General features: G+C 35.6%; 1 protein-coding gene across 1 annotated transcript; it reads right to left on the bottom strand.

Moving 5' to 3' along the window:
* Positions 1 to 22123: 22123 nt before the first annotated feature.
* LOC120182496 lies at positions 22124 to 27185 on the bottom strand. Its single transcript, XM_039187467.1, has 3 exons — positions 27076 to 27185; positions 22536 to 22559; positions 22124 to 22445 (listed from the first exon to the last, which is right to left on the bottom strand). The coding sequence occupies exons 1-3, from the start codon at positions 27183 to 27185 to the stop codon at positions 22124 to 22126; spliced, it is 456 nt and encodes a 151-aa protein (XP_039043398.1).
* Between the last annotated feature and the right edge of the window lie 494 nt (positions 27186 to 27679).

Raw genomic sequence — 27679 nt, forward strand, 5'->3', positions numbered from 1 at the left:
ATTGACATAAGCAAACTCAACGATGAAATATTTTTGTTGCTTGATCGGTCTTGGTGGGGTGTGCTATTAGGGGTTGAAGACAGTGGCTATTTCGATGGGGAGGTAAGTATTATATTTGTCTTATATATGATTTTGATTAATTTTTTAAAAAATTAATGTAATTCACTAATATATGTATTTTTTTGTAAAACAGCATATCGATGCGTGGGTGTCACGTCTACTAATAATAAGGAAGCTTAGGAAAAATAAAAAAAATTCGCGATATACAATAATGCCGGCGGCTTTTCACGCAGTTCACTTGAAGAATCAACGAGATGAATCATTTTTGTTGGGCAACAGACAAGCTAAACTTTATCCTGCATGGTGGGAGGTCGATACGGTTAGTGTTTATTTTTTAAATTTTTTAAAGGTGTTCATAAATAAGTGCGTAAATAAATGAATTATTACTTATGATTGCAGGTGTTTATCCCTGTTTTGGAACGTCGTCATTGGCTTCTCGTCCAACTTCAGCTCCCATCCCTGAAGATAATAGTGTATGACAGCATGATAAATTACATATCACTGTCTGATTTGAGAGATATGATCAAGGGATGGAGCTCTCATTTGGCTAAATTCTTGGATGGGATTAATTATTGGACTCATTCTGGACACAAGAAGCAAAAGAAGTTCAATGTCATAGTTGTCAGAGACGAGACCGCGCCACAACAATCGCCGGGAGCCAGAGGGGATTGTGGTCCTCTCGTATGCTTGTGCTTGGCACGTTTGACGACGGGAAGCACAGAGTTTCTACCTCCCACCGATAGAGATAGAGCTGCAGTAGGCTTGTGGTTTCGGCATTATATGGCTAGAGTAATATATTCGAGACACTGCCTACCTGCATCCGCCTTATGAAAGTGTCCATTGTTAATTGGTAAGTCAAATGCAAGTTTTGTTAACATATATACTCCTTTTGGTTTGAAAATGTTTGGTTAAGTACCTAAAATTCAATAATTTGCTGTTTGTAGGTTTTAGATGTGTAGGAAGTCTTGTTTGAGCAAATGTTTGGTTTCTGCAGGTTAATCCTTAAGTGAGCTGCGTGAAATGGATGTACGGGGTCACAAAGTTGTTGATTCATTGATTCAATTATTTATGAAGAAATAAGAATTATTATTATTTTTTGATTGTTTAATTGATTTGTAAAAGATGATTTGTAAATGTTGATTTGTTTAATTGATGTGTACATAATTCTTATTTGTGCTTGTTTAATTGATTGAAATGTAATAGTTGATTTGTTGATTTTCAGTCTGCATTATGTTGAAGGCAAAACAGACTATCGCAATACGAAACTGACTATCGCAACGAGAAAATCGCAATGTGAAATGAAAAATCGCAATGCGAAATGAAAATCGCAATGCGATTTTCATTTCGCATTGCGATAACCATTTTCGCGTTGCGATAGCCATTTTCGCGTTGCGATTTCCCCGTTGCGATAGTCAAATGAATGTCTAATAAGTGATAACAACTGAACAGATCATAGCAATGTTCAAACTCAAGTTACTAATACATGCCTAACTGAAAATGTTAAACGTGCACACATAAAATACACATAATACAACGTTTGCATTTAAAAATCACCTAAGTTAATAGTCCCAAAAGGTGAAGCCGGTTGTGATTGGGATTTTGAAGATGATTGCGATTTTCAGAATCTCGTTGCGAAAGTCAGAATCTCGTTGCGATTTTGTATTATCTCGTTGCGATAGTCAGTATCGCATTGCGATTTTCCAAATTCGCATTGCGATTTACTTCTTCGCATTGCGAATTAGGAAAATCGCAACGCGATACTTACTTTCGCAACGAGATAATACAGAATCGCAATGCGATTTTCAAAGTTCACAATAGGTTTTAGTTTAGCAACACAAATTTTTTGTGTATATATCTACGCAGAAGCAACAACTCATAACCTAAATCCCTAAATCGCAACTCATTCCATCTCCATCTATCACTCTCTCTGACGACATCCGTTCCTATATCCGTTCCTACATCCTTCCCCATCCGGTAACAGGTCTTAGTTTCGCAGCTCGTTTGTTTAGTAAATTAATTTACAACCATGAAATCATCTAATGATGATCATGTTTGGATAGATTTGTGTTTTGGAGGGTCATGGGAGAATGTTCATGGTGTTTTACAATATATGCCTTTACCCATGAATCTTCAACTAAAACTGTCATTAAAAAAGTTAACTTATGAAACTCTAATGTTACGTGTTTCAAAGAAATTGAATTTAGAGCCCCTAAGTGGATTTAGGCTATCTTATCAGAGGAATGGTAAAGTTTATTTATTAACCGACAATGAAGATGTTGAACGATTCATTGCTTACATTAGTGTTTCAAGTGATGATGTTACATTGTATGTTGTTGAACCTAGAAGTAGTATTGTTGGGTCAGTAGCGGGTAGTAATCAACTAAGTTTTTCTCAAAACCCACAACCTTTCTCTAATCCAAATCCCAATAAACTTTCAGCACCAAATTTCGGTTTTCGTATTGACCAATTAGACGATGATGAGCCAAGAGAAAAAATTGTGAGTACTAGTCAGTATTTGAAATTTGATCTTGGTCAATACCCGGACTTTGATATTGGTCAATACTCGGATTTTGATGATGTTTCAGAAGAAGAAACAGACCCTGCGTGTAATGATTTTGATATTGGTCAATACCCGAATTTTGATGATGAAACAATCGTTGCCGAGGAAGATGTTGTTGATGATAATGAGGAGGAAGTGGAGGCTGTGAATGAACATGTTGAACATCCATTTTGTAATTCATATAATCCTGAAGAAGAAAAAGAAGAAGAAAAAGAAGAAGAAAAAGAAGAAGGAAAAGTCCCCGAAGAAAAGAAAATGCCACGGGAGTATAACTGGAATATGCCAGAATTACTTCAGATACCGGAAGAAGAGTTGGTAAAGAAAGCAGTTGATTGTTACACAAAAGTTATTCGTATCAAGAAAGATGATTATTTTGATACAAAGGAATACTTGAAGATAGCTTTGTATACGAAATGTGTGGAAGATGGCTATCAACTAAAAGTTAACAAATCAAGCAAAGATCGTTTTGAAACAAGGTGTATGATTGACAAAAACTGTACGTGGCGTATGATTGCAAAGAGGATAAAAGATTGCGAAATGTTTCAAGTTAGGACTTTTATTGATAAACATACATGTTCAAGAACCCAAGTTTTTCCTCACCATAGACAGGCAAACAAAAAGGTGTTGGGTGGTTTTCTGGCTGAGTTAATGTTTTTGAATGGCAGGGTATATCGGGGACATGAAATTATGACTGACATGAATGCTCGGTTCAAGATTAGTATATCATATTCTCAAGCTTGGAGAGCCAAATGTTATGCCTTGGAATTGTTGAGGGGGTCGCCAGAAGCATCATTTGCCCAACTGCTGGCTTATTATCACAATTTAAAGCTGAAAAATCCTGGGTCGGTAACTCATATCAAAACAGATAGAGATGGACGCTTTGAGTTGCTGTTTATCGCCATTGGTGCTACGGTTAGTAAATCAATATAATTATGTTGACTCATTTCTGTTAGTTACATGCATTTCACATTTAAATGATTATATTTCTTGTGTATATTATTTTGTAGATTCGTTCGTTTATTACTTGCATGCGCCCAGTTATTATAGTTGACGGAGCACATTTGAAAGGTCGATACCTTGGAGTAAACTTATTAGCAGTAGCCATGGATGCTAACAATGGGATATTGCCAATAGCTTACGGGGTTGGCAAATCTGAAACCTCTGATTCATGGACATGGTTTATGGGGCATCTTAGGGATTGCATAGGTCCTATTAGCAATCTGACAATCATATCCGATAGGGCAAACTCAATTGAAAACGCTGTTATAAGGTGTTTCCCAAATGCTTTTCATGGACTTTGTGGTGTTCATTCGTATAGAAATCTAAAATCAAGGTCTGATGGTATAAAAAAGCACAAATGGACATACTGGAAGGCTGTAAAAGCTTATCGGGAAGTGGATTTCAATAAGCATATAAATTGTTTAAGACGTGTTTTGCCTCAGTGTGCTCAAACACTAGAAGATGTCGGGTTTGAAAGATGGTCAAGAGTACATCAACTTGGAGCAAGATATGGTTTCATGACGTCTAATAGTGCAGAATCAATCAACGCTCTAAGTCGTCATTCCCGGAAATTACCCATTACTATGTTCATGGAGTTTTTTCGAGCCTCTATTCAACAGTGGTACTACAAGAAAAGAAACCATACAGGTATTATTTCTTTGAATTCGTAACTTATCATATATTTTACTAAGTATTATTTATTTAAATTTACAGGAACATTGGAACATCGTGTTACACCATGGACTGAAAAAAAGATAACGAAACGTATTGTGAAGTCAACGTCATGGAGAGTTGAACCATGTTCAAACACTTTGTTTGAAGTACTGGATAATAACTTAAATGGGCTTGTCGATCTAAATGCAAGGACGTGTAGTTGTATGAAATGGCAAACATCTGGTTATCCGTGTGGCCATGTTATAAAAGTTGATCTTCATCTAAACCAAGATGATTCAAGCACATACGTTATGGATTGCTACACTATAGAAGTATATCGACAGACTTATGCCGAGATTGTCTACCCTATTCCACATCCTTCTGAGTGGGACATACCAGATGACTTACAAACAGTTTTGCCACCAGCCATGGACAGAAGGCTACATGGCCGACCAAAAAGTCACGATCGTATATCGTCTAAGGGTGAAGAGAAGAAGAGATCGACATGTAGTCGGTGCAAGGAAAGTGGTCATACAAGGTTGACATGTGGATCACCAGTGCCATCACAATCATCTTTTCCTCTACCAAAATATGGATCATCATCAAAATCCAAAGCTCATATGGTGTCAAGAAAAAGGCAATCAAAATCGCAGTCATCTTTAAAATCCCAATCACAACTGGCTTCACCTTTTGGGATTGTTAACTTAGGTGATTTTTAAATGCAAACGTTGTATTATGTAGATTTTATGTGTGAACTTTTAACATTTTCAGTTAGGCATGTATTAGTAACTTGATTTTGAAAATTGCTATGATCTGTTCAGTTGTTATCACTTAATAGGCAATCATCTTAATGTCTATCGCAACGCGGAAATTACTATCGCAATGAGAAATGAAAATCGCAACGAGAGAATCGCAATGCGAAATGAAAATCGCAACGCTAATTTCGCAAAGCGAAATGAAAATCGCAACGAGGGAATCGCAATGCGAAATGAAAATCGCAACGCGAATTTAATTTCGCGTTGCGATTTTCATTTCGCGTTGCGATTCTCTCGTTGCGATTTTCATTTCGCATTGCGATAGTACTTTTTGCCTTCAACATAATGCAGATTGAAATCAATAAAATCAACCATTACATTTCAATCAATTAAACAAGCACAAATAAGAATTATGTTAACATCAATTAAACAAATCAACTTTTACAAATCACCTTTTACAAATCAATTAAACAATCAAAAAATAAGAAATAATTCTTAGGGAAAATAACACTTCTACTATTGAATCAACTTTTGCAGCCATACATCATTTTCACGCAGCTCACTTCTGAGATTAACCTGCATAAACCAAACATTTTCTCAAACAACACTTTCTACACTTCTGAGATTGTTTAATTGATTTGTAAAAGATGATTTGTAAATCTTGATTTGTTTAATTGATGTGTACATAATTCTTATTTGTGCTTGTTTAATTGATTGAAATGTAATAGTTAATTTGTTGATTTTCAGTCTGCATTATGTTGAAGGCAAAACAGACTATCGCAATACGAAACTGACTATCGCAACGAGAAAATCGCAATGTGAAATGAAAATCGCAATGCGAAATGAAAATCGCAACGAGAAAATCGCAATGCGATTTTCATTTCGCATTGCGATTTTCTAGTTGCGATAGCCATTTTCGCGTTGCGATTTTTCATTTCGAATTGCGATAGCCAGTTTCGCGTTGCGATAGTCAAATGAATGTCTAATAAGTGATAACAACTGAACAGATCATAACAATGTTCAAACTCAAGTTACTAATACATGCCTAACTGAAAATGTTAAAAGTGCACACATAAAATACACATAATACAACGTTTGCATTTAAAAATCACCTAAGTTAACAGTCCCAAAAGGTGAAGCCGGTTGTGATTGGGATTTTGAAGATGATTGCGATTTTCAGAATCTCGTTGCGAAAGTCAGAATCTCGTTGTGATTTTGTATTATCTCGTTGCGATAGTCAGTATCGCATTGCGATTTTCCAAATTCGCATTGCGATTTACTTATTCGCATTGCTAATTAGGAAAATCGCAACGCGATACTTACTTTCACAACGAGATAATACAGAATCGCAATGCGATTTTCAAAGTTCGCAATAGGTTTTAGTTTCGCAACACAAATTTTTTGTGTATATATCTATGCAGAAGCAACAACTCATAACCTAAATCCCTAAATCGCAACTCATTCCATCTCCATCTATCACTCTCTCTGACGACATCCGTTCCTATATCCGTTCCTACATCCTTCCCCATCCGGTAACAGGTCTTAGTTTCGCAGCTCGTTTGTTTAGTAAATTAATTTACAACCATGAAATCATCTAATGATGATCATGTTTGGATAGATTTGTGTTTTGGAGGGTCATGGGAGAATGTTCATGGTGTTTTACAATATATGCCTTTACCCATGAATCTTCAACTAAAACTGTCATTAAAAAAGTTAACTTATGAAACTCTAATGTTACGTGTTTCAAAGAAATTGAATTTAGAGCCCCTAAGTGGATTTAGGCTATCTTATCAGAGGAATGGTAAAGTTTATTTGTTAACCGACAATGAAGATGTTGAACGATTCATTGCTTACATTAGTGTTTCAAGTGATGATGTTACATTGTATGTTGTTGAACCTAGAAGTAGTATTGTAGGGTCAGTAGTGGGTAGTAATCAACTAAGTTTTTCTCAAAACCCACAACCTTTCTCTAATCCAAATCCCAATCAACTTTCAGCAGCAAATTCCGGTTTTCGTATTGACCAATTAGACGATGATGAGCCAAGAGAAAAAATTGTGAGTACTAGTCAGTATTCGAAATTTGATCTTGGTCAATACCCGGACTTTGATATTGATCAATACTCGGATTTTGATGATGTTTCAGAAGAAGAAACAGACCCTGCGTGTAATGATTTTGATATTGGTCAATATCCAAATTTTGATGATGAAACAACCGTTGCCGAGGAAGATGTTGTTGATGATAATGAGAAGGAAGTGGAGGCTGTGAATGAACATGTTGAACATCCATTCTGTAATTCATATAATCCTGAAGAAGAAAAAGAAGAAGAAAAAGTCCCCGAAGAAAAGAAAATGCCACGGGAGTATAACAGGAATATGCCATAATTACTTCAGATATCGGAAGAAGAGTTGGTAAAGAAGGCAGTTGATTGTTACACAAAAGTTATTCGTATCAAGAAAGATGATTATTTTGATACAAAGGAAGGCTTGAAGATAGCTTTGTATACAAAATGTATGGAAGATGGCTATCAACTAAAAGTTAACAAATCAAGCAAAGATCGTTTCGAAACAAGGTGTATGATTGACAAAAACTGTACGTGGCGTATGATTGCAAAGAGGATAAAAGATTGCGAAATGTTTCAAGTTAGGACTTTTATTGATAAACATACATGTTCAAGAACCCAAGTTTTTCCTCACCATAGACAGGCAAACAAAAAGGTGTTGGGTGGTTTTCTGGCTGAGTTAATGTTTTTGAATGGCAGGGTATATCGGGGACATGAAATTATGACTGACATGAATGCTCGGTTCAAGATTAGTATATCATATTCTCAAGCTTGGAGAGCCAAATGTTATGCCTTGGAATTGTTGAGGGGGTCGCCAGAAGCATCGTTTGCCCAACTGCCGGCTTATTGTCACAATTTAAAGCTGAAAAATCCTGGGTCGGTAACTCATATCAAAACAGATAGAGATGGACGCTTTGAGTTGCTGTTTATCGCCATTGGTGCTGCGGTTAGTAAATCAATATAATTCTGTTAACTCATTTCTGTTAGTTACATGCATTTCACATTTAAATGATTATATTTCTTGTGTATATTATTTTGTAGATTCGTTCGTTTATTACTTGCATGCGCCCAGTTATTATAGTTGATGGAGCACATTTGAAAGGTCGATACCTTGGAGTAAACTTATTAGCAGTAGCCATGGATGCTAACAATGGGATATTGCCAATAGCTTACGGGGTTGGCAAATCTGAAACATCTGATTCATGGACATGGTTTATGGGGCATCTTAGGGATTGCATAGGTCCTATTAGCAATCTGACAATCATATCCGATAGAGCAAACTCAATTGACAATGCTGTTAGAAGGTGTTTCCCAGATGCTTTTCATGGACTTTGTGGTGTTCATTTGTATAGAAATCTAAAATCAAGGTCTGCTGTTATAAAAAAGCACAAATGGACATACTGGAAGGCTGTAAAAGCTTATCGGGAAGTGGATTTCAATAAGCATATAAACTGTTTAAGACGTGTTTTGCCTCAGTGTGCTCAAACACTAGAAGATGTCGGGTTTGAAAGATGGTCAAGAGTACATCAACTTGGAGCAAGATATGGTTTCATGACGTCTAATAGTGCAGAATCAATCAACGCTCTAAGTCGTCATTCCCAGAAAATACCCATTACTATGTTAATGGAGTTTTTTCGAGCCTCTATTCAACAGTGGTACTACAAGAAAAGAAACCATACAGGTATTATTTCTTTGAATTCGTAACTTATCATATATTTTACTAAGTATTATTTATTTAAATTTACAGGAACATTGGAACATCGTGTTACACCATGGACTGAAAAAGAGATAACGAAATGTGTTGTGAAGTCAACGTCATGGAGAGTTGAACCATGTTCAAACACTTTGTTTGAAGTACTGGATAATAACTTAAATGGGCTTGTCGATCTAAATGCAAGGACGTGTAGTTGTATGAAATGGCAAACATCTGGTTATCCGTGTGGCCATGTTATAAAAGTTGCTCTTCATCTAAACCAAGATGATTCAAGCACATACGCTATGGATTGCTACACTACAGAAGTATATCGATAGACTTATGCCGAGATTGTCTACCCTATTCAACATCCTTCTGAGTGGGACATACCAGATGACTTACAAACAGTTTTGCCACCAGCCATTGACAGAAGGCTACCTGGCCGACCAAAAAGTAACGATCGTATACCGTCTAAGGGTGAAGAGAAGAAGAGATCGACATGTAGTCGGTGCAAGGAAAGTGGTCATACAAGGTTGACATGTGGATCACCAGTGCCATCACAATCATCTTTTCCTCTTCCAAAATATGGATCATCATCAAAATCCAAAGCTCATATGGTGTCAAGAAAAAGGCAATCAAAATCGCAATCAACTTTAAAATCCCAATCACAACTGGCTTCACCTTTTGGGACTGTTAACTTAGGTGATTTTTAAATGCAAACGTTGTATTATGTAGATTTTATGTGTGAACTTTTAACATTTTCAGTTAGGCATATATTAGTAACTTGAGTTTGAAAATTGCTATGATCTGTTCAGTTGTTATCACTTAATAGGCAATCATCTTAATGTCTATCGCAACGCGGAAATTACTATCGCAATGAGAAATGAAAATCGCAACGAGAGAATCGCAATGCAAAATGAAAATCGCAACACTAATTTTGCAATACGAAATGAAAATCGCAACGAGGGAATCGCAATGCGAAATGAAAATCGCAACGCGAATTTAATTTCGCGTTGCGATTTTCATTTCACGTTGCGATTTTCATTTCGCATTGTGATAGTACTTTTTTCCTTCAACATAATGCAGATTGAAATCAACAAAATCAACCATTACATTTCAATCAATTAAACAAGCACAAATAAGAATTATGTTAACATCAATTAAACAAATCAACTTTTACAAATCACCTTTTACAAATCAATTAAACAATCAAAAAATAAGCAATAATTCTTAGAGAAAATAACACTTCTACTACTGAATCAACTTTTGCAGCCATACATCATTTTCACGCAGCTCACTTCTGAGATTAACCTGCATAAACCAAACATTTTCTCAAACAACACTTTCTACACTTCTGAGATTGTTTAATTGATTTGTAAAAGATGATTTGTAAATGTTGATTTGTTTAGTTGATGTGTACATAATTCTTATTTGTGCTTGTTTAATTGATTGAAATGTAATAGTTAATTTGTTGATTTTCAGTCTGCATTATGTTGAAGGCAAAACAGACTATCGCAATACGAAACTGACTATCGCAACGAGAAAATCGCAATGTGAAATGAAAATCGCAATGTGAAATGAAAATCGCAATGCGAAATGAAAATCGCAACGAGAAAATCGCAATGCGATTTTCATTTCGCATTGCGATTTTCTAGTTGCGATAGCCATTTTCGCGTTGCGATTTTTCATTTCGAATTGCGATAGCCAGTTTCGCGTTGCGATAGCCATTTTCGCGTTGCGATTTCCCCGTTGCGATAGTCAAATGAATGTCTAATAAGTGATAACAACTTAACAGATCATAGTAATGTTCAAACTCAAGTTACTAATACATGCCTAACTGAAAATGTTAAAAGTGCACACATAAAATACACATAATACAACGTTTACATTTAAAAATCACCTAAGTTAACAGTCCCAAAAGGTTAAGCCGGTTGTGATTGGGATTTTGAAGATGATTGCGATTTTCAGAATCTCGTTGCGAAAGTCAGAATCTCGTTGTGATTTTGTATTATCTCATTGCGATAGTCAGTATCGCATTGCGATTTTCCAAATTCGCATTGCGATTTACTTATTCGCATTGCGAATTAGGAAAATCGCAATGCGATACTTACTTTCGCAACGAGATAATACAGAATCGTAATGCGATTTTCAAAGTTCGCAATAGGTTTTAGTTTCGCAACACAAATTTTTTGTGTATATATCTACGCAGAAGCAACAACTCATAACCTAAATCCCTAAATCGTAACTCATTTCATCTCCATCTATCACTCTCTCCGGCGACATCCGTTCCTATATCCGTTCCTACATCCTTCCCCATCCGGTAACAGGTCTTAGTTTCGCAGCTCGTTTGTTTAGTAAATTAATTTACAACCATGAAATCATCTAATGTTGATCATGTTTGGATAGATTCGTGTTTTGGAGGGTCATGGGAGAATGTTCATGGTGTTTTACAATATATGCCTTTACCCATGAATCTTCAACTAAAACTGTCATTAAAAAAATTAACTTATGAAACTCTAATGTTACGTGTTTCAAAGAAATTGAATTTAGAGCCCCTAAGTGGATTTAGGCTATCTTATCAGAGGAATGGTAAAGTTTATTTGTTAACCGACAATGAAGATGTTGAACGATTCATTGCTTACATTAGTGTTTCAAGTGATGATGTTACATTGTATGTTGTTGAACCTAGAAGTAGTATTGTTGGGTCAGTAGCGGGTAGTAATCAACTAAGTTTTTCTCAAAACCCACAACCTTTCTCTAATCCAAATCCCAATCAACTTTCAACACCAAATTCCAGTTTTCGTATTAACCAATTAGACGATGATGAGCCAAGAGAAAAAATTGTGAGTACTAGTCAGTATTCGAAATTTGATCTTGGTCAATACCCGGACTTTGATATTGATCAATACTCGGATTTTGATGATGTTTCAGAAGAAGAAACAGACCCTGCGTGTAATGATTTTGATATTGGTCAATATCCAAATTTTGATGATGAAACAACCGTTGCCAAGGAAGATGTTGTTGATGATAATGAGGAGGAAGTGGAGGCTGTGAATGAACATGTTGAACATCCATTCTGTAATTCATATAATCCTGAAGAAGAAAAAGAAGAAGAAAAAGTCCACGAAGAAAAGAAAATGCCACAGTAGTATAACTGGAATATGCCAGAATTACTTCAGATACCAGAAGAAGAGTTGGTAAAGAAAGCAGTTGATTGTTACACAAAAGTTATTCGTATCAAGAAAGATGATTATTTTGATACAAAGGAAGACTTGAAGATAGCTTTGTATACGAAATGTGTGGAAGATGGCTATCAACTAAAAGTTAACAAATCAAGCAAAGATCATTTCGAAACAAGGTGTATGATTGACAAAAACTGTACGTGGCGTATGATTGCAAAGAGGATAAAAGATTGCGAAATGTTTCAAGTTAGGACTTTTATTGATAAACATACATGTTCAAGAACCCAAGTTTTTCCTCACCATAGACAGGCAAACAAAAAGGTGTTGGGTGGTTTTCTGGCTGAGTTAATGTTTTTGAATGGCAGGGTATATCGGGGACATGAAATTATGACTGACATGAATGCTCGGTTCAAGATTAGTATATCATATTCTCAAGCTTGGAGAGCCAAATGTTATGCCTTGGAATTGTTGAGGGGGTCGCCAGAAGCATCGTTTGCCCAACTGCCGGCTTATTATCACAATTTAAAGTTGAAAAATCCTGGGTCGGTAACTCATATCAAAACAGATAGAGATGGACGCTTTGAGTTACTGTTTATCGCCATTGGTGTTGCGGTTAGTAAATCAATATAATTATGTTGACTCATTTCTGTTAGTTACATGCATTTCACATTTAAATGATTATATTTCTTGTGTATATTATTTTGTAGATTCGTTCGTTTATTACTTGCATGCGCCCAGTTATTATAGTTGACGGAGCACATTTGAAAGGTCGATACATTGGAGTAAATTTATTAGCAGTAGCCTTGGATGCTAACAATGGGACATTGCCAATAGCTTACGGGGTTGCCAAATCTGAAACCTCTGATTCATGGACATGGTTTATAGGGCATCTTAGGGATTGCATAGGTCCTATTAGCAATCTGACAATCATATCCGATAGGGCAAACTCAATTGACAACGCTGTTAGAAGGTGTTTCCCAAATGCTTTTCATGGACTTTGTGGTGTTCATTTGTATAGAAATCTAAAATCAAGGTCTGCTGTTATAAAAAAGCACAAATGGACATACTGGAAGGCTGTAAAAGCTTATCGGGAAGTGGATTTCAATAAGCATATAAAATGTTTAAGACGTGTTTTGCCTCAGTGTGCTCAAACACTAGAAGATGTCGGGTTTGAAAGATGGTCAAGAGTACATCAACTTGGAGCAAGATATGGTTTCATGACGACTAATAGTGCAGAATCAATCAACGCTCTAAGTCGTCATTCCCGAAAATTACCCATTACTATGTTAATGGAGTTTTTTCGAGCCTCTATTCAACAGTGGTACTACAAGAAAAGAAACCATACAGGTATTATTTCTTTGAATTCGTAACTTATCATATATTTTACTAAGTATTATTTATTTAAATTTACAGGAACATTGGAACATCGTGTTACACCATGGACTGAAAAAAAGATAACAAAACGTGTTGTGAAGTCAACGTCATGGAGAGTTGAACCATGTTCAAACACTTTGTTTGAAGTACTGGATAATAACTTAAATGGGCTTGTCGATCTAAATGCAAGGACGTGTAGTTGTATGAAATGGCAAACATCTGGTTATCCGTGTGGCCATGTTATAAAAGTTGCTCTTCATATAAACCAAGATGATTCAAGCACATACGCTATGGATTGCTACACTACAGAAGTATATCGACAGACTTATGCCGAGATTGTCTACCCTATTCTACATCCTTCTGAGTGGGACATACCAGATGACTTACAAACAGTTTTGCCACCAGCCATGGACAGAAGGCTACCTGGCCGACCAAAAAGTCACGATCGTATACCGTCTAAGGGTGAAGAGAAGAAGAGATCGACATGTAGTCGGTACAGGGAAAGTGGTCATACAAGGTTGACATGTGGATCACAAGTGCCATCACAATCATCTTTTCCTCTACCAAAATATGGATCATCATCAAAATCCAAAGCTCATATGGTGTCAAGAAAAAGGCAATCAAAATCGCAATCATCTTTACAATCCCAATCACAACTGGCTTCACCTTTTGGGACTGTTAACTTAGGTGATTTTTAAATGCAAACGTTGTATTATGTAGATTTTATGTGTGAACCTTTAACATTTTCAGTTAGGCATGTATTAGTAACTTGAGTTTGAAAATTTCTATGATCTGTTCAGTTGTTATCACTTAATAGGCAATCATCTTAATGTCTATCGCAACGCGGAAATTACTATCGCAATGCGAAATGAAAATCGCAACGAGAGAATCGCAATGCGAAATGAAAATCGCAACGCTAATTTCGTAATGCGAAATGAAAATCGCAACGAGGGAATCGCAATGCGAAATGAAAATCGCAACGCGAATTTAATTTCGCGTTGCGATTTTCATTTCGCATTGCGATAGTACTTTTTGCCTTCAACATAATGCAGATTGAAATCAACAAAATCAACCATTACATTTCAATCAATTAAACAAGCACAAATAATAATTATGTTAACATCAATTAAACAAATCAACTTTTACAAATCACCTTTTACAAATCAATTAAACAATCAAAAAATAAGCAATAATTCTTAGAGAAAATAACACTTCTACTATTGAATCAACTTTTGCAGCCATACATCATTTTCACGCAGCTCACTTCTGAGATTAACCTGCATAAACCAAACATTTTCTCAAACAACACTTTCTACACATCTAAAACCTACAAACAGCAAATTATTGAATTCTAGGTACTTAACCAAACATTTTCAAACCACAAGCCTATAAACATACCAATTGTTTATGGACATTTTTATAACGCGGATGCAGGTAGGCAGCGTCTCGTATATATCGATCTAGCCATATAATGTCGAAACCACAAGCCTACTGCAGCTCTATCTATATCGGTGGGAGGTAGATACTTTATACTTCCTGTGATCAAACGGTCCAACGCCAAGCATACGAGAGGACCAAAATCCCCTCTGGGTCCTTTCGTTTGTTGTGGTGCGGTCTCGTCTCTGCTAACTGTAATATTGAGCTTCTTTGGCTTCTTGTTTCTAGAACGAGTCCAATAATTTATCGCATCCAAGAATTTAGCCAAATAAGAGCTCCATCCCTTAATAATATCTCTTAAATCAGCCAATGATATGTAATTTATCATGCTGTCATATACTATTGCCTTAAGGGATGGGATCTGAAGCTCGACGAGAAGCCAATGGTTACGTTCTAAAACAGGGATAAACACCTGCAATCATAAGTAATAATTCATTCATTTGTGCACTTATTTATGAATACCTTTAAACTCAATCTAAAATAAACACTAACCTTATCGACCTCCCACCATGCAGGATAAAGTTTAGCTTGTCCATTGCCCAACGCAAATGATTCATCACGTTGATTCTTCAAGTGAACGGCGTTAAAAGACGCGGCATAATTGTATATCGTGTATTTCTTTTATTTTCCTTAAGTTTCCTAATTATTAGAAGACGTGAAACCCACGCATCGATATGCTGTTTTACAAAAAAAGACATATATTAGTAACTTACATAAATTTACAAAAAAATAATCAAATTAAAATATAAGAAAAATATAAGACTTACCCCTCCATCGAAATAGTCATTGTCTTCGACCCCTAATAATACGCCCCACCAAGACCGATCAAGCAGCAAATAGATATCATCATTGAGCTTGCATATGTCAATGAAATACCCCTGGCTTCGCTCATGTAGATAAACATCAACTGCGGTCTTAGCCCAAAGGGTGTTATCCAGAATTGTGTCTGGTAGTTATTTCCTCTCCACTTCAGATACCGGTATGGTACTGGCCGGTAACTCATACGAGAGCCAACTTGAATCCATCATGTCCGGCATGTCAGAGGGTTTCTCAAGAATCCTACATATGACGCCATGTGAATCGGGCTCTTGAATGGTGGGAGGGACCTCTTCAACGATGACAGTGGCCTCTTGAACGGTGGGAGGGGACTCTCGAGGAATGATAGGGGCCTCTTCAACGATAGGAGTGGACTCTTGAGGGATGACAGGCGAGTCGGGCTTCTTCTTACGGTGTCTTCGCACTATTGGGGTATACGGAGACTTAATAGCACGTGCACGCCGTCTGATGCGTGAACTCTGTCGTGCAAGAAAAACCCGACGTAAAGCATCCACCTTATCGGTCCGCTAAATAATTAAATACAAATATCAGTAAATAAACAGACATGATATTTAAACAGTGAAAACAAAGACAAATATATTTCAAACTTTCAACCAAAAGACAAAACAAAGACAAATACTAACTTCACAGTGTTAAAAAATACATAGTTTAGCAGAATTGGCAGCAACCGAATAAATTTACTTCAACCAAAAGACAAAACAAAAAGACAAATACTAACTTCACAGTGTTAATAAACAGTTTAGCAGTATTGGCAGAAACCGAATAAATTTACTAAGCAATCTAAGTGAAATGGTTAATTTAAGTGAAATTACGAGTAAATTTATCATCAAGTTAAATATGGAAAATCTTAAACTTACCTCGTTGCGTAGAGTATGAACCTCATTCTGCAACGATACTACCATCTCACGTAGAGCGGCAACCTCACCACGTAAAGTAGACACCTCCACACGCCATGCACCATCGTTATCGCGTAGAGTACCGATCTCCTCACGCAAGGCATTGACCTCATCACGTAACTCTCTTGACTCATCCCATGGAGGTGGAGAACAGGGAGATAGAAGTCGTGGCATCTTTGCCGGTCGCCTATCATGAGGTGATGGTGGAGAAGAGGCTCGATGATGTGACGGGATAGGTGATGGCTCTCGTTGTAGAGGTGTATAGTCGGGTCGATCAGGTGATAGCTCTGGGTGAGGTGATGGCTCTCGAAGTGGAGGAAGTGGAGGCTGCTCATCATTCGTGCCATCAAGAAAACGCTGACTAGCTTGCTACCAATCAGTGGCAAGCTCAGCCTCCGTGGGTGTCAGTCTCATTAATGGAATGTTGGCCTCCTAAAAATATAAAAACTCAAACAAAGTTAAACGTCTACTATTAATAACTTGTTTATATATGATAGTATTTGTGTTAACTTACATTATTTATTGTCGCATATGGTATTAAGTCTTCCCAATCCAACAGACGTTTCCTCTTCCAGGAAATAGCCCTGGGAATATCATTTGAAGTTTTTATTGCATATGTCTTCATGGCGGGAAAGGCCTCGAATATCCAAATCTACAAACAATATAATAACAAACATTAGTAATTGTTAAATAATTAATTATAATTTTGAAAACATTATATAGAAATTCTTACCTTAAAGGCCCAAACAAAGCCTGACAAAGTGTATTTCGACCCATCGCCCCGCAAACTTTTGCGGTCATCAAAGGCAGACGACAACTTAGTCCAGGTAGCTTTCCATATATACGAACCCCACGGAAACAGATTCCATGCATTTAGGTCCTCTACCAATAATATTAGCTCATGAGGAATAGGTTGTCTGGCCTCTCTGCCTAAAAAGCCAGCATACAAAAGTAGTAGAAGGCATACTCAGACAACATCGACGTCATTCATCTGAGTAAAATCATCTTTCTTATTAAACAATTTCTTTATGTCGTCGACGTGTAAGTTCGGCTTCTCTATTGACTCATCAGGAAAAACCCTAGATAACCATGATGGGCGGGTGATATGACGAGTGTACCGGCCTACATCATCGTGTCCGAATCGTAGACCAGTGATTAAGCAGAACTCCTTCCGCCCAAAACAAGTATACGCCGGTGGAAAATGAAACCATATCTCTTCCTCACCACGTTGTATACTGTCGGGTAGATCGCTAGTCACGGTCTGAAGCCACAAATGGGTCAAATTAGCATCTCCACCCGGATGCTGTACTCTCAGCCATGGCCCGAAGCAGGTTTCCTCAAACAATTTTCTTTGTGCAGGTGAAAGCTTCGAAGCAATTGTAGTGGCTAGGCTAACTTTATTCCTTAATGTCAATGAAGCCGAAAAAAATTTCTACAAAAACAATAAACATACCAAGTTAGATATACCAAAAACTACACTGTCAAGATATACCAAAAACAATAAACATAAATAGTAGTTTATTCTTGAAACTAAAATTTGCAACACTGTTTTGTCTTTTGGTTGAAATGAAAATCGCAACGAGATAATGAGAATCGCAACGAGAGAATCGCAACGCGAAATGAAAATCGCAACGCGAAATGAAAATCGCAACGAGAGAATCACAACGCGAAATGAAAATCGCAATGCGATTTTGGTTTTGCGTTGCGATTTTTATTTCACGTTGCGATAGTTATTTCCGCGTTGCGATTTTCATTCTCGAAACTATTCTTCTTCTGCATTACTTCAACCAAAAGACAAAACAAAGACAAATACTAACTTCACAGGCTAAACAGTTTAGCAGTATTGGCAGCAATCGAATGAATTTAATAAGAAATATAAGTGAAATGGTTAATCTATTATTGAAATTACCAGTAAACTTATCATCAATCTCAATATGAAAAACCTAAAATAATGCAAAATTTTCAAAATAAAACAAAACTAACCCTCGGAGGTTGATTTTTCATTTCTGAATGATTGTGAGGGATTTTTGACTGTGAATGGTTGTGAGGGATTTCACCGGCGATGGGGACGGATTTCGCCGTAGAGAGTGAGAGATGGAGATGGGACTGAGTGTTGTGATTTTGGGTTTGAGGTTATGAGTTGCGATTACTGTGGACGGTTCAGTTTCCGATTTATTAAGAAAAAAATTCGTGTTTAGAATTTGAAAAAAAAAATACGCGTTAATACGAATGGCGCTATGTAAATCGCGTTGCGAAAGTCAGAATCGCGTTGCGAAAGTCAGTATCTCGTTGCGATTTTGTATTATCGCATTGCGATAGTAAGTATCGCATTGCGATAGTCAGTATCGCATTGCGATTTTCCCAATTCGTGTTGCGATTTACTTATTCGCATTGCGAATTGGGAAAATCGCAACGATACTGTAGACCATCGCAACGCGATTTTCAACTATCGCAACGCGAAATGCAACGCGAATTTGCGATAATGGAGATCGCGTTGCGAATTAGCGATCGCATTGCGATTTTATTGGTCATTTTGGCAAATCCGGAAAAAGTTGGTTAAAATCGTATATTATATGAGATTTTTGGTCACTGAGGTTATTTTCTCTTAACAAAAAGGTTAACATTTAGTTTTACCCCTAAACTACTACAACATCATATATATATAGTTTAAAATGATTTTATATCTAATTTACCTGAGCTGAATAATGCAGTCATCAGTTAGCCATTGTTGCAATTTGTCCAATCATTGATCTGTACTGTTGCGTGTAGATTGTGCCGCTACCAGCAGGGAAAAGAGATGTGAAAAATATTGTGAGAACTTCCATTTCTTTTCACTTCAAGCACCGAGCTTTTCTGCAGTTTTGGGCACGCTGAAACAGAGACAGAAGAAGAAGAAGGAAGAGTGAAGAAATATATGAAAAGACCGCCTTTTATCTTTGTGATATCTACTTCAAATTAAGGAATGGTGCACTCCCTACTGTTCATTATCAACTTTGAAAAAGCAAGCTTGGCGAAGATTTTGAACAACAAACCTAGTGACTCCTCTGTAAATGGAGCTTCTTCTGGTAGAGTTAGCATTGGAGCTGCACTTTCTATGGGAGTTTCGATTTTTTCTACTCCTTTTATCCTTGGGTTTCCCTGATACTCCTGATGGAATATTATAAGAGACTCAGACAATGATGATGACGACTTTGTTTATGGCCAACGAATGGTGGTGGTGTTTCTTATTTTGAGTGGGGGAGACTGGAGTTCAATGCAAATCTTGGGTCTTAGGTTCTTTGCAAAATAATGTTCAAATTTTTAGTCAATACGACAATACTTTCGGTGCTTTAGATGAAATCCTCACGCGTATTCTCCATATTGGGCTTGTATTAATTCACGAATATAGCGGAGACGGTAGTGTGTTTGAAAAAAAAAACTAAATTAGAAAGTTTTGGGATAAATTAACTATAAAATCATTATTTAAGTATCTATTTAATATTTTAGTGGTAAAATTAAATATTAACATTTTTGTTAGTATTGTCACATCATCAATTTATTGAATATAACGATGGAGTATAATGATGGAGTGATATTTTGTTACAAATCGATAACATTAGTGATTAATTTGTTACATTTGAAATTTGAATATGTAAAACGAAAATTTACTCAAATATTTATGACCATTTGTATAGTTTACCCTAAGGGAACGTTTGGTTCACGGAAAAGATCATTACTAAGGGAATAATCTTTTCCGGAATTACATTCTCATGTTTAGTTCCCGAAAAAGATTATTACCGATGAATACTCTTTCCTAATAGTAACATTGTTTTGCTAAAATAGTGAGAATATCATTACCTTCTAATTCTTATGTATTACACAATTCTTACCACTTTTGACAAGAATACTCTTGGAATGATGAATTATTTTTATAATGATTATTCTCTATTCTTATTTTTTTATGCTTTACTCAAAATTATAAATATTATAATAATATATAAAGCGTTTGATTTATTAAAATAATAATAAAATTGAGAATTTTAAAAATATATAATATTTTTAATATTCAATATATCAATTATTTATAATTTTACGGGATGAAAAATAATATTATTGTAAAAATGTAATTATTTAAAATGATATTTAACTTTTAGTTATTAAAAAATGGATCTTATATATTGAAAAACAATATATTTGTTCACTCATTATGATAATATTATTTTTTTCATATTATATTATGTTTTATATAGATAAATATCATACTTATGAAAATTATTTTAAAAATATAAGTTTGATAGACTAATTATATTATTTATATATTAAATGTATTTTTTTCTCAAAAGTTAGATAGTATAACGATTAAAATAATTTTTATAAATTTTAATTCAAATATTTATAATTTAATATTAGGATGTGTTTGGTTCACGGAATGTAAGATTACCAGTGTGAATAAAAGATTATCAGGGAATAAGATTATTGTGAATGTTGTATTTTTTGTTTGGTTGGTTCAGTAAGAATGTAAGATTTCCGTGTTTGGTTAAAGGAATAAAAGATTATTAGAATGTATATTTTACCAAATTGTCCTTATTATATATTTGTTTTTTAACAAGTTGAATTATACTATAATATTACTATAATTAATTTATATATTTTTTAAAAACATTTAAATTCATAAAATTAATATAATTTTTTTTACAAAATTGAAAAGATAAATAGGTTTAATGAAATGGTAAAATTTTATTTTAACCCCTGAACTTCATATAAAATTCTAATTATGAATTCTTTTTTGTAAATTTAAAATAGTTTAAAGATAAATTTGTTATTTAACCTTCCTAGAATTTTTATTATTCAACGACAGAAGAATGATAATTTAAAAAAAAATAAGGACATTTTAATATAAAACGCCGTTAATCCAACAATACCTAAAGGAATGGAGTAATCACATTCCCGGTAATATACAAAAAAATCTACTGTTGGTAATAAAAGATTATCGGAAATAAGATTACCGGCCAATCAAACGGAAAAAATGAGAATTTCATTCCTCTGATAACCATGAGTACCGTGAACCAAACCACCCTTAAAGTTCAACTTTACAAAAACATATCTCATAAGGATAATTTAATAAAATATACATCTAAATAATCTTATATTCCTCTAACCAAACACTGAAATCTTACATTCATACTAAACAAACTAAACAAGATAATACAATATTTTTATAGTAATATTACATTCCAATAATGATTTTCCCATATGTAATTTTACATTACGTGAACTAAACGCACTTTAAAAAATAATAACATTTTTAATAAAAATAATAGATCAATCTTATAAAATATCATACATATATTTTTAAGAAAAAATTAATCAGCTAAGAAAAATATAATTTGAGGGCAATAATAAAGCCAAAAAGAAACCATATGCACCATTTGAGTTGAGCAAAAACATGGAGAGCTAAGGCTGATTTTGAGTGAAACTAGTACACCAACAAGTTTAAGTTCCCAATAGGCCTTAAATACCTTGGAGAACAGTACTATCTTCCCCTTTGGCCTTATACACAGAGCAAACCGTTTCCACAATATCACGAGCGTTATTACGATAAGGGGCCGCTATTTAAATCCCTGCCGAGCAGCATAACTAAATACAAGCATCATTGGCAACAGAAAAGCGTTTGGTTAGGCGAGCCGCCGCACCTTCCGTCACCAATCCTTGAATCATCAGAGTCTTCACTTCCCACGCCGTGTATGGAAACCCTTTCCTCGCGTACGAGTTGTGCAAGGCTGCACTCGCCTGCTTCAGCAACTCATTGAACACGTCCCCTTCTTTAGTCACAGCCCTCGATTCCATCAATATCATGTCGGACCCGTACCGTTCACTCGCCCTCGACCCGAACAGGTTCCGCACCATCGATCCCCGTGGGACCTTCCTCGGCCAAGCCTCTCTCCTGCTGCTCCAGAACCTGCGGAGGGATAAATAAAGTAATAAACACTCAACACTATATATAACCATTTCATGTTCATATGGATCAATTTTAGAGAGAGAAAGAGACTGAGGAGTGCATCTTCCTCGGGTTCTAGGGCGATTTGACCAAACTGACACATATTTAACGATTTTTTACCTTTTTAGCACCGTTTAATATATATTTTTCGAAGTGGCAACCTTTCGGCTGAGCTGGCGAAAGGCGCGTCACCGGGGACGCGTTTTACCCGTGTTTTCACTGAGTTGGATGCCACGTGTGGAAGGCGCATCCCCGGGGACGCGCCTTCACTGACTCGACTGCCACGTGTGGAAAGCGCATCCCCGGGGACGTGCCTTCCATTAAATGCCATAAATGCCCCCATCCGTTTTCCCTAACTACCCCTCCTCCCCTATATAAACCCCCTCAACCCTCCCTCATTCTTCACACCAAAATCATATTCTCCTCTCTTATATAACTCAAATTCTCCAACTATTTGAGTTTTAAATTTGTTATTAGTGGTAAGAAATTTATTTTTATGTTAGTATTTTTTTTAAATAGTTATTATATTTTATATTAATATATTTATGTAAATATTATTTTTTTAATATTTATATAATTATTATTTATTTAGAATTATTAATTTTTTTTGTTCTAATTATATTGTTTTGTCTACAGTTATAATGGAAAACGAAATGCTGTTGCGATTGGATATTGATCATATCTTCAGACATTTTAGCGATATGGTAATATTTTTTATAATTAATGTTAATATTTAAATTTATTTTTATTTTAAAGTTATTATGAATTTATATTAATTTTATTTTTTATAATGTATATTATTTATGATATTGATCGTATTTTAGAGACTTTTATTAAAAAAGCCACGTATACCGACACCGGAACGTATTTTGCCATATTTGGCTTCTGCCGGGTTCGGGTATATTGCAACAATTATTGGCGGTTGCAAACTCGAACCTGTCCTAATTTCTGCACTGGTTGAAAGGTGGAGGCCCGAGACACACACTTTTCACCTTCCATGTGGAGAGGCCACAATTACATTGGAGGATGTCTCTATGCATCTGGGGCTTCCCGTCGACGGAAATATGATGTGTGGTATGGCGGATGGTGATTGGTAGTCAATGTGCATTGATTATCTTGGAGCTGCTCCACCAGAGTTTAATGAAGGTAGAATAGCTTTATCTTGGTTGAAAGCTAATTTTGAGGTTTTAAATGAAAATGCTTCAGAGGATCAAGCAAAGGCATGTGCTCGGGCATATATTCTACGAATAATTGGAGGAATATTGATGCCCGACAAATCTCGCAACCAGATGCATTGTATGTGGTTGCGGCATCTGATCGATTTTGATGAAGCTGGAAGATATAGTTGGGGCGTTGCAGTTTTGGCATTTCTCTTTAGAGAAATGTGTCGGGCGAGGAATTATAAGAAAACGGCAGTCTATTCATATCCCACATGATACAATGGCCTCAAGTTCAAGGGGAGGACACGCAAGCGGGAACTTATTTGACCTCAACATTGGATTATCGGAGGAACCCTCATTTCCACCAGAAGAACCTCTTCGGGAGCCAGTGCAGATGGTGCTAAAACGGGATTATTCGTTGACCTGACTCACCACAGTTTAACGTATATTCTGATGATGACGAGGATGACGTTCTGATAAATACAACACCAGCCGAACTTTCTGCACATATGTATGAAGCTGATTATGATGCAATGTATGAACCTGAATTTCCAGATCTTCCTGATGTTGGAAACTATGGACTTCAATCATTAGTCAATGACGGTAATTTACATATTGGAATGGAGTTCGCATCAAAGGAGGAAGCAATGATGGCAATAAAGAGTTACAATATTCATAACTCAGATAAGTCCCGAGTTGATCGATCTAACATGGAGAAATATGTCTGCTACTGCGTCCAACGTGACAACGGATGTCAATGGATGGTCCGTGTATCAAAGAGGAAGAACAACTTATAGGAACTAACCAGATACAACGGTCCTCATACATGTTGTGCAACAGGTATAAACCATGATCATCCCAACTTGGACTCCAACATTATTTGCCAAGCAATCATGCCCATTGTGAAGCAAAGCTCTCATATAGTTGTTGCAATGTTGATTTCTGCTATACAGTCACAATATGGGTACATTGTCTCATATAAAAAAGCGTGGTTGGCAAAACATAATGCAATTTGCAAACTTCATGGCGAATGGGATTCCTCTTACAATGAGCTGCCCAGTTGGTTTCATGTTGTGCAAAGACTTAATCCCGGGACAATTGTTGAGTTTGAAACTCAACATCATTACGTGAATGATCGAATGGTTCGCGATCACTGCCAATTTTACCGTGTCTTTTGGACTTAACCTCAGTGTATTAATGCAGTCAAGTACTGTAAACCAGTTGTCCAATTGATGGTACTTTCTTGTATGGGAAATACAAGCAAGTTTTATTATTGGTTGTGGTCCAAAATGAAAACCACAATATTCTTCCTGTTGCGTTTGCCCTCGTTCAAGGAGAAGACACTGAGTCTTGGGCTTTTTTCTTTAAAAATTTACGTTTACATGTTGTCACCAGGGAACGAGTATGCATTATTTCAGACCGAGGAGCCGGGATAAAAGCAGCAATGGACTCTTTGGGTACAATGTATAGACCTCCACATGTTCAACATCGTTATTGTGTCTGTCATATTGCTGCAAACTATTACGGAAAATACAAGAAGAACGATGAACGTCAGTTAGTCGTGCGGATGGGTATGTTACTTTTTCCCAACTTTTCTATCAATTTCTTATTACTTATTTATACTTCATATTAATTATTACATATTCCTAATGGCTTAGGTTACGAACTCTTACCTCAAAGGTTTGAGTCGATGCTACAAGAGCTGTTTGGCAAAAATAAGAAGGGGTGCGAGTACATTATGGACATCAGTAAAGAAATGTGGACAAATGCATATGACGGGGGCTATCGCTATGGTCATATGACAACAAACTTGGCTGAAGCAATAAATTCAACCTTAAAGGGGGCGCGTCATTTACCAGTCACGGCGTTGGTTAAAACGACTTATTTTCGTTTGGGTCAACTCTTTGCTCGGTGGACAAGCTCTTACTTGGATGTAAAACGGCCATATTTACCACCCAAGACTAGTAGTTGATTTACAGAAAAAAATGGCTGCATCAAATGAGATGTTAGTTACAAATTTTTCTCGCACCCGTGAATTATTTCGTGTAACCGAAATTATGTTGATTGGAGCTAACTCTTTCAGAGTTAATCTGCAAGAGAGGTGGTGCGATTGTGGTTTCTTTCAAGCACTCAAATATCCATGCTCTTATGTCATTGCAGCTTGCTCACATTCGCATTTGGACTACAAAAATTATGTTGATCCCGTATACCAACTTTCACAAGTATTCAAGGTATATGAATTTGAGTTTCCGCCCATAGGAAATGAAAGAGACCCAAATGAGATTCAAACTTGGCTTACAATTGTACCAGATCTATTGCTATTGAGGGACTCAGGTCGTCCAATATTTACTAGAATACATTGTGATATGGATATTCGGTAGAAGTCAACAGAACAAAAACGATGTGGGCATTGTAGAAACATCGGGCACAATAGAAAAAAATGTCCAGCTCTGTTATCATCATATAACCGTTAACTCTTATGTAATTAATATTGTATTTAAATGAATGTTTTTGTTTCTAATAATTTAATGTTATTGCATTTATATAATTTGTCAATGTATGTACACCTAAATAATTTTTTTTAACTTTTAAATACATAAATATTTTTAATATATTTATTTAATATAATAATTAATATTATTAGTTATAAAAATTTTTAAAATATAATAATAATTCCACCTTCTAAGTAGAGAAAAATATTAAATTAAACAAATTAAAAGTTATTAAAAAATTTATGTATACGATGACACATTTCATGTTCTGATTGGAGGATTAAATTTATTAAATTAAATTTTCAATAAGACTAATTTCATAAAATATATAAGTCTTGAAGATTAAATATGTAATTATTCTAATTTATTAACTTATGCATCAATATTTTCGTTAAATATTGATAAGAGATGACTAGATTGATAACATTTAAATAATTAACTGATAAAATTAATAGATCGATAATCAAAATCAAAAATAATAATATAATCATATGTGTTATATTATAATTTAATATATTTTTCCTATAACTACAATAAAATCAAAACTGGTTTTCATATATTGTTCTATCATATTAATGTAGATAATTCACTCCACCATTAACACACATTAACAAAATAAATTTGATAATTCTTACATTATAATCGAAACATTTTACATAATATATTACTAATTTATAATAACAATAAAAATAAAATATTTATTATTAAACAAAATACGTGGCAGTTGAGCTGGCGAAAGTCCCCGGGGATGCGCCTTCCACATGTGGCATTCAACTCAACGAAAACACGGGTAGAGCGTGTCCCTGGGGAAGCGCCTTTCGCCAGCTCAGCCGAAAGGGTGCCACTTCGGAAAATATATATTAAACGGTACTAAAAAGGTAAATATTCGTTAAATATGTGTCAGTTTGGTCAAATCGCCGGGTTTTAGAGTAGAGAAACCCAGAGTGGCATTTTAGGGTTGTTGTGGTAGTAGTAGCTGATGACACGGCTGCAAGGTAAGTGAGGAAGAGGATGAGGAAGAGTCGACTCTGTACAAGAGAAGTAGCCATCTTCATAACTTGGTCAATTGGGAGGAGGTGAACCGCTAGATGGGGAAATTATTTTGGCTGTTTGGAAACGTGCCGCGCTCAGCTGCTGCAACTTCAAGCTTGCTTTATCAGTTCAGATTTGACCAACTGTTCTTCACTTCACGTGGCTACAGTTTTCGAGATTCATTAGTTTAACAAAAATACGAGTAACGTATATAAATGTATTTGCAGGGATTATTTCTCATTATAGATGAGTATTTAAAGATTATATATGAAGATTATTTAATTATTTATTTATTTATATATACATTATATTTTATATTTATTTTTAATTTTTTGATTGTCGGAGGTCTTCCACGAAAGTTTGTCTCAATTCTGACATTGGGACAACCTACTACCCTACCTCCCCTTACCCCATTGCATATGGGAATAGGTTTTGTTGTTATTGTTGTACAATTTACAAAATATTTTTATTTTTGATTATAGGAATTTATTTTATTAAATCTTTTAATTAT

Source organism: Hibiscus syriacus, unplaced genomic scaffold (assembly GCF_006381635.1).
Source record: "Hibiscus syriacus cultivar Baekdansim isolate YM2019G1 unplaced genomic scaffold, ASM638163v2 tig00112673_pilon, whole genome shotgun sequence".
NCBI lineage: Eukaryota > Viridiplantae > Streptophyta > Magnoliopsida > Malvales > Malvaceae > Hibiscus > Hibiscus syriacus.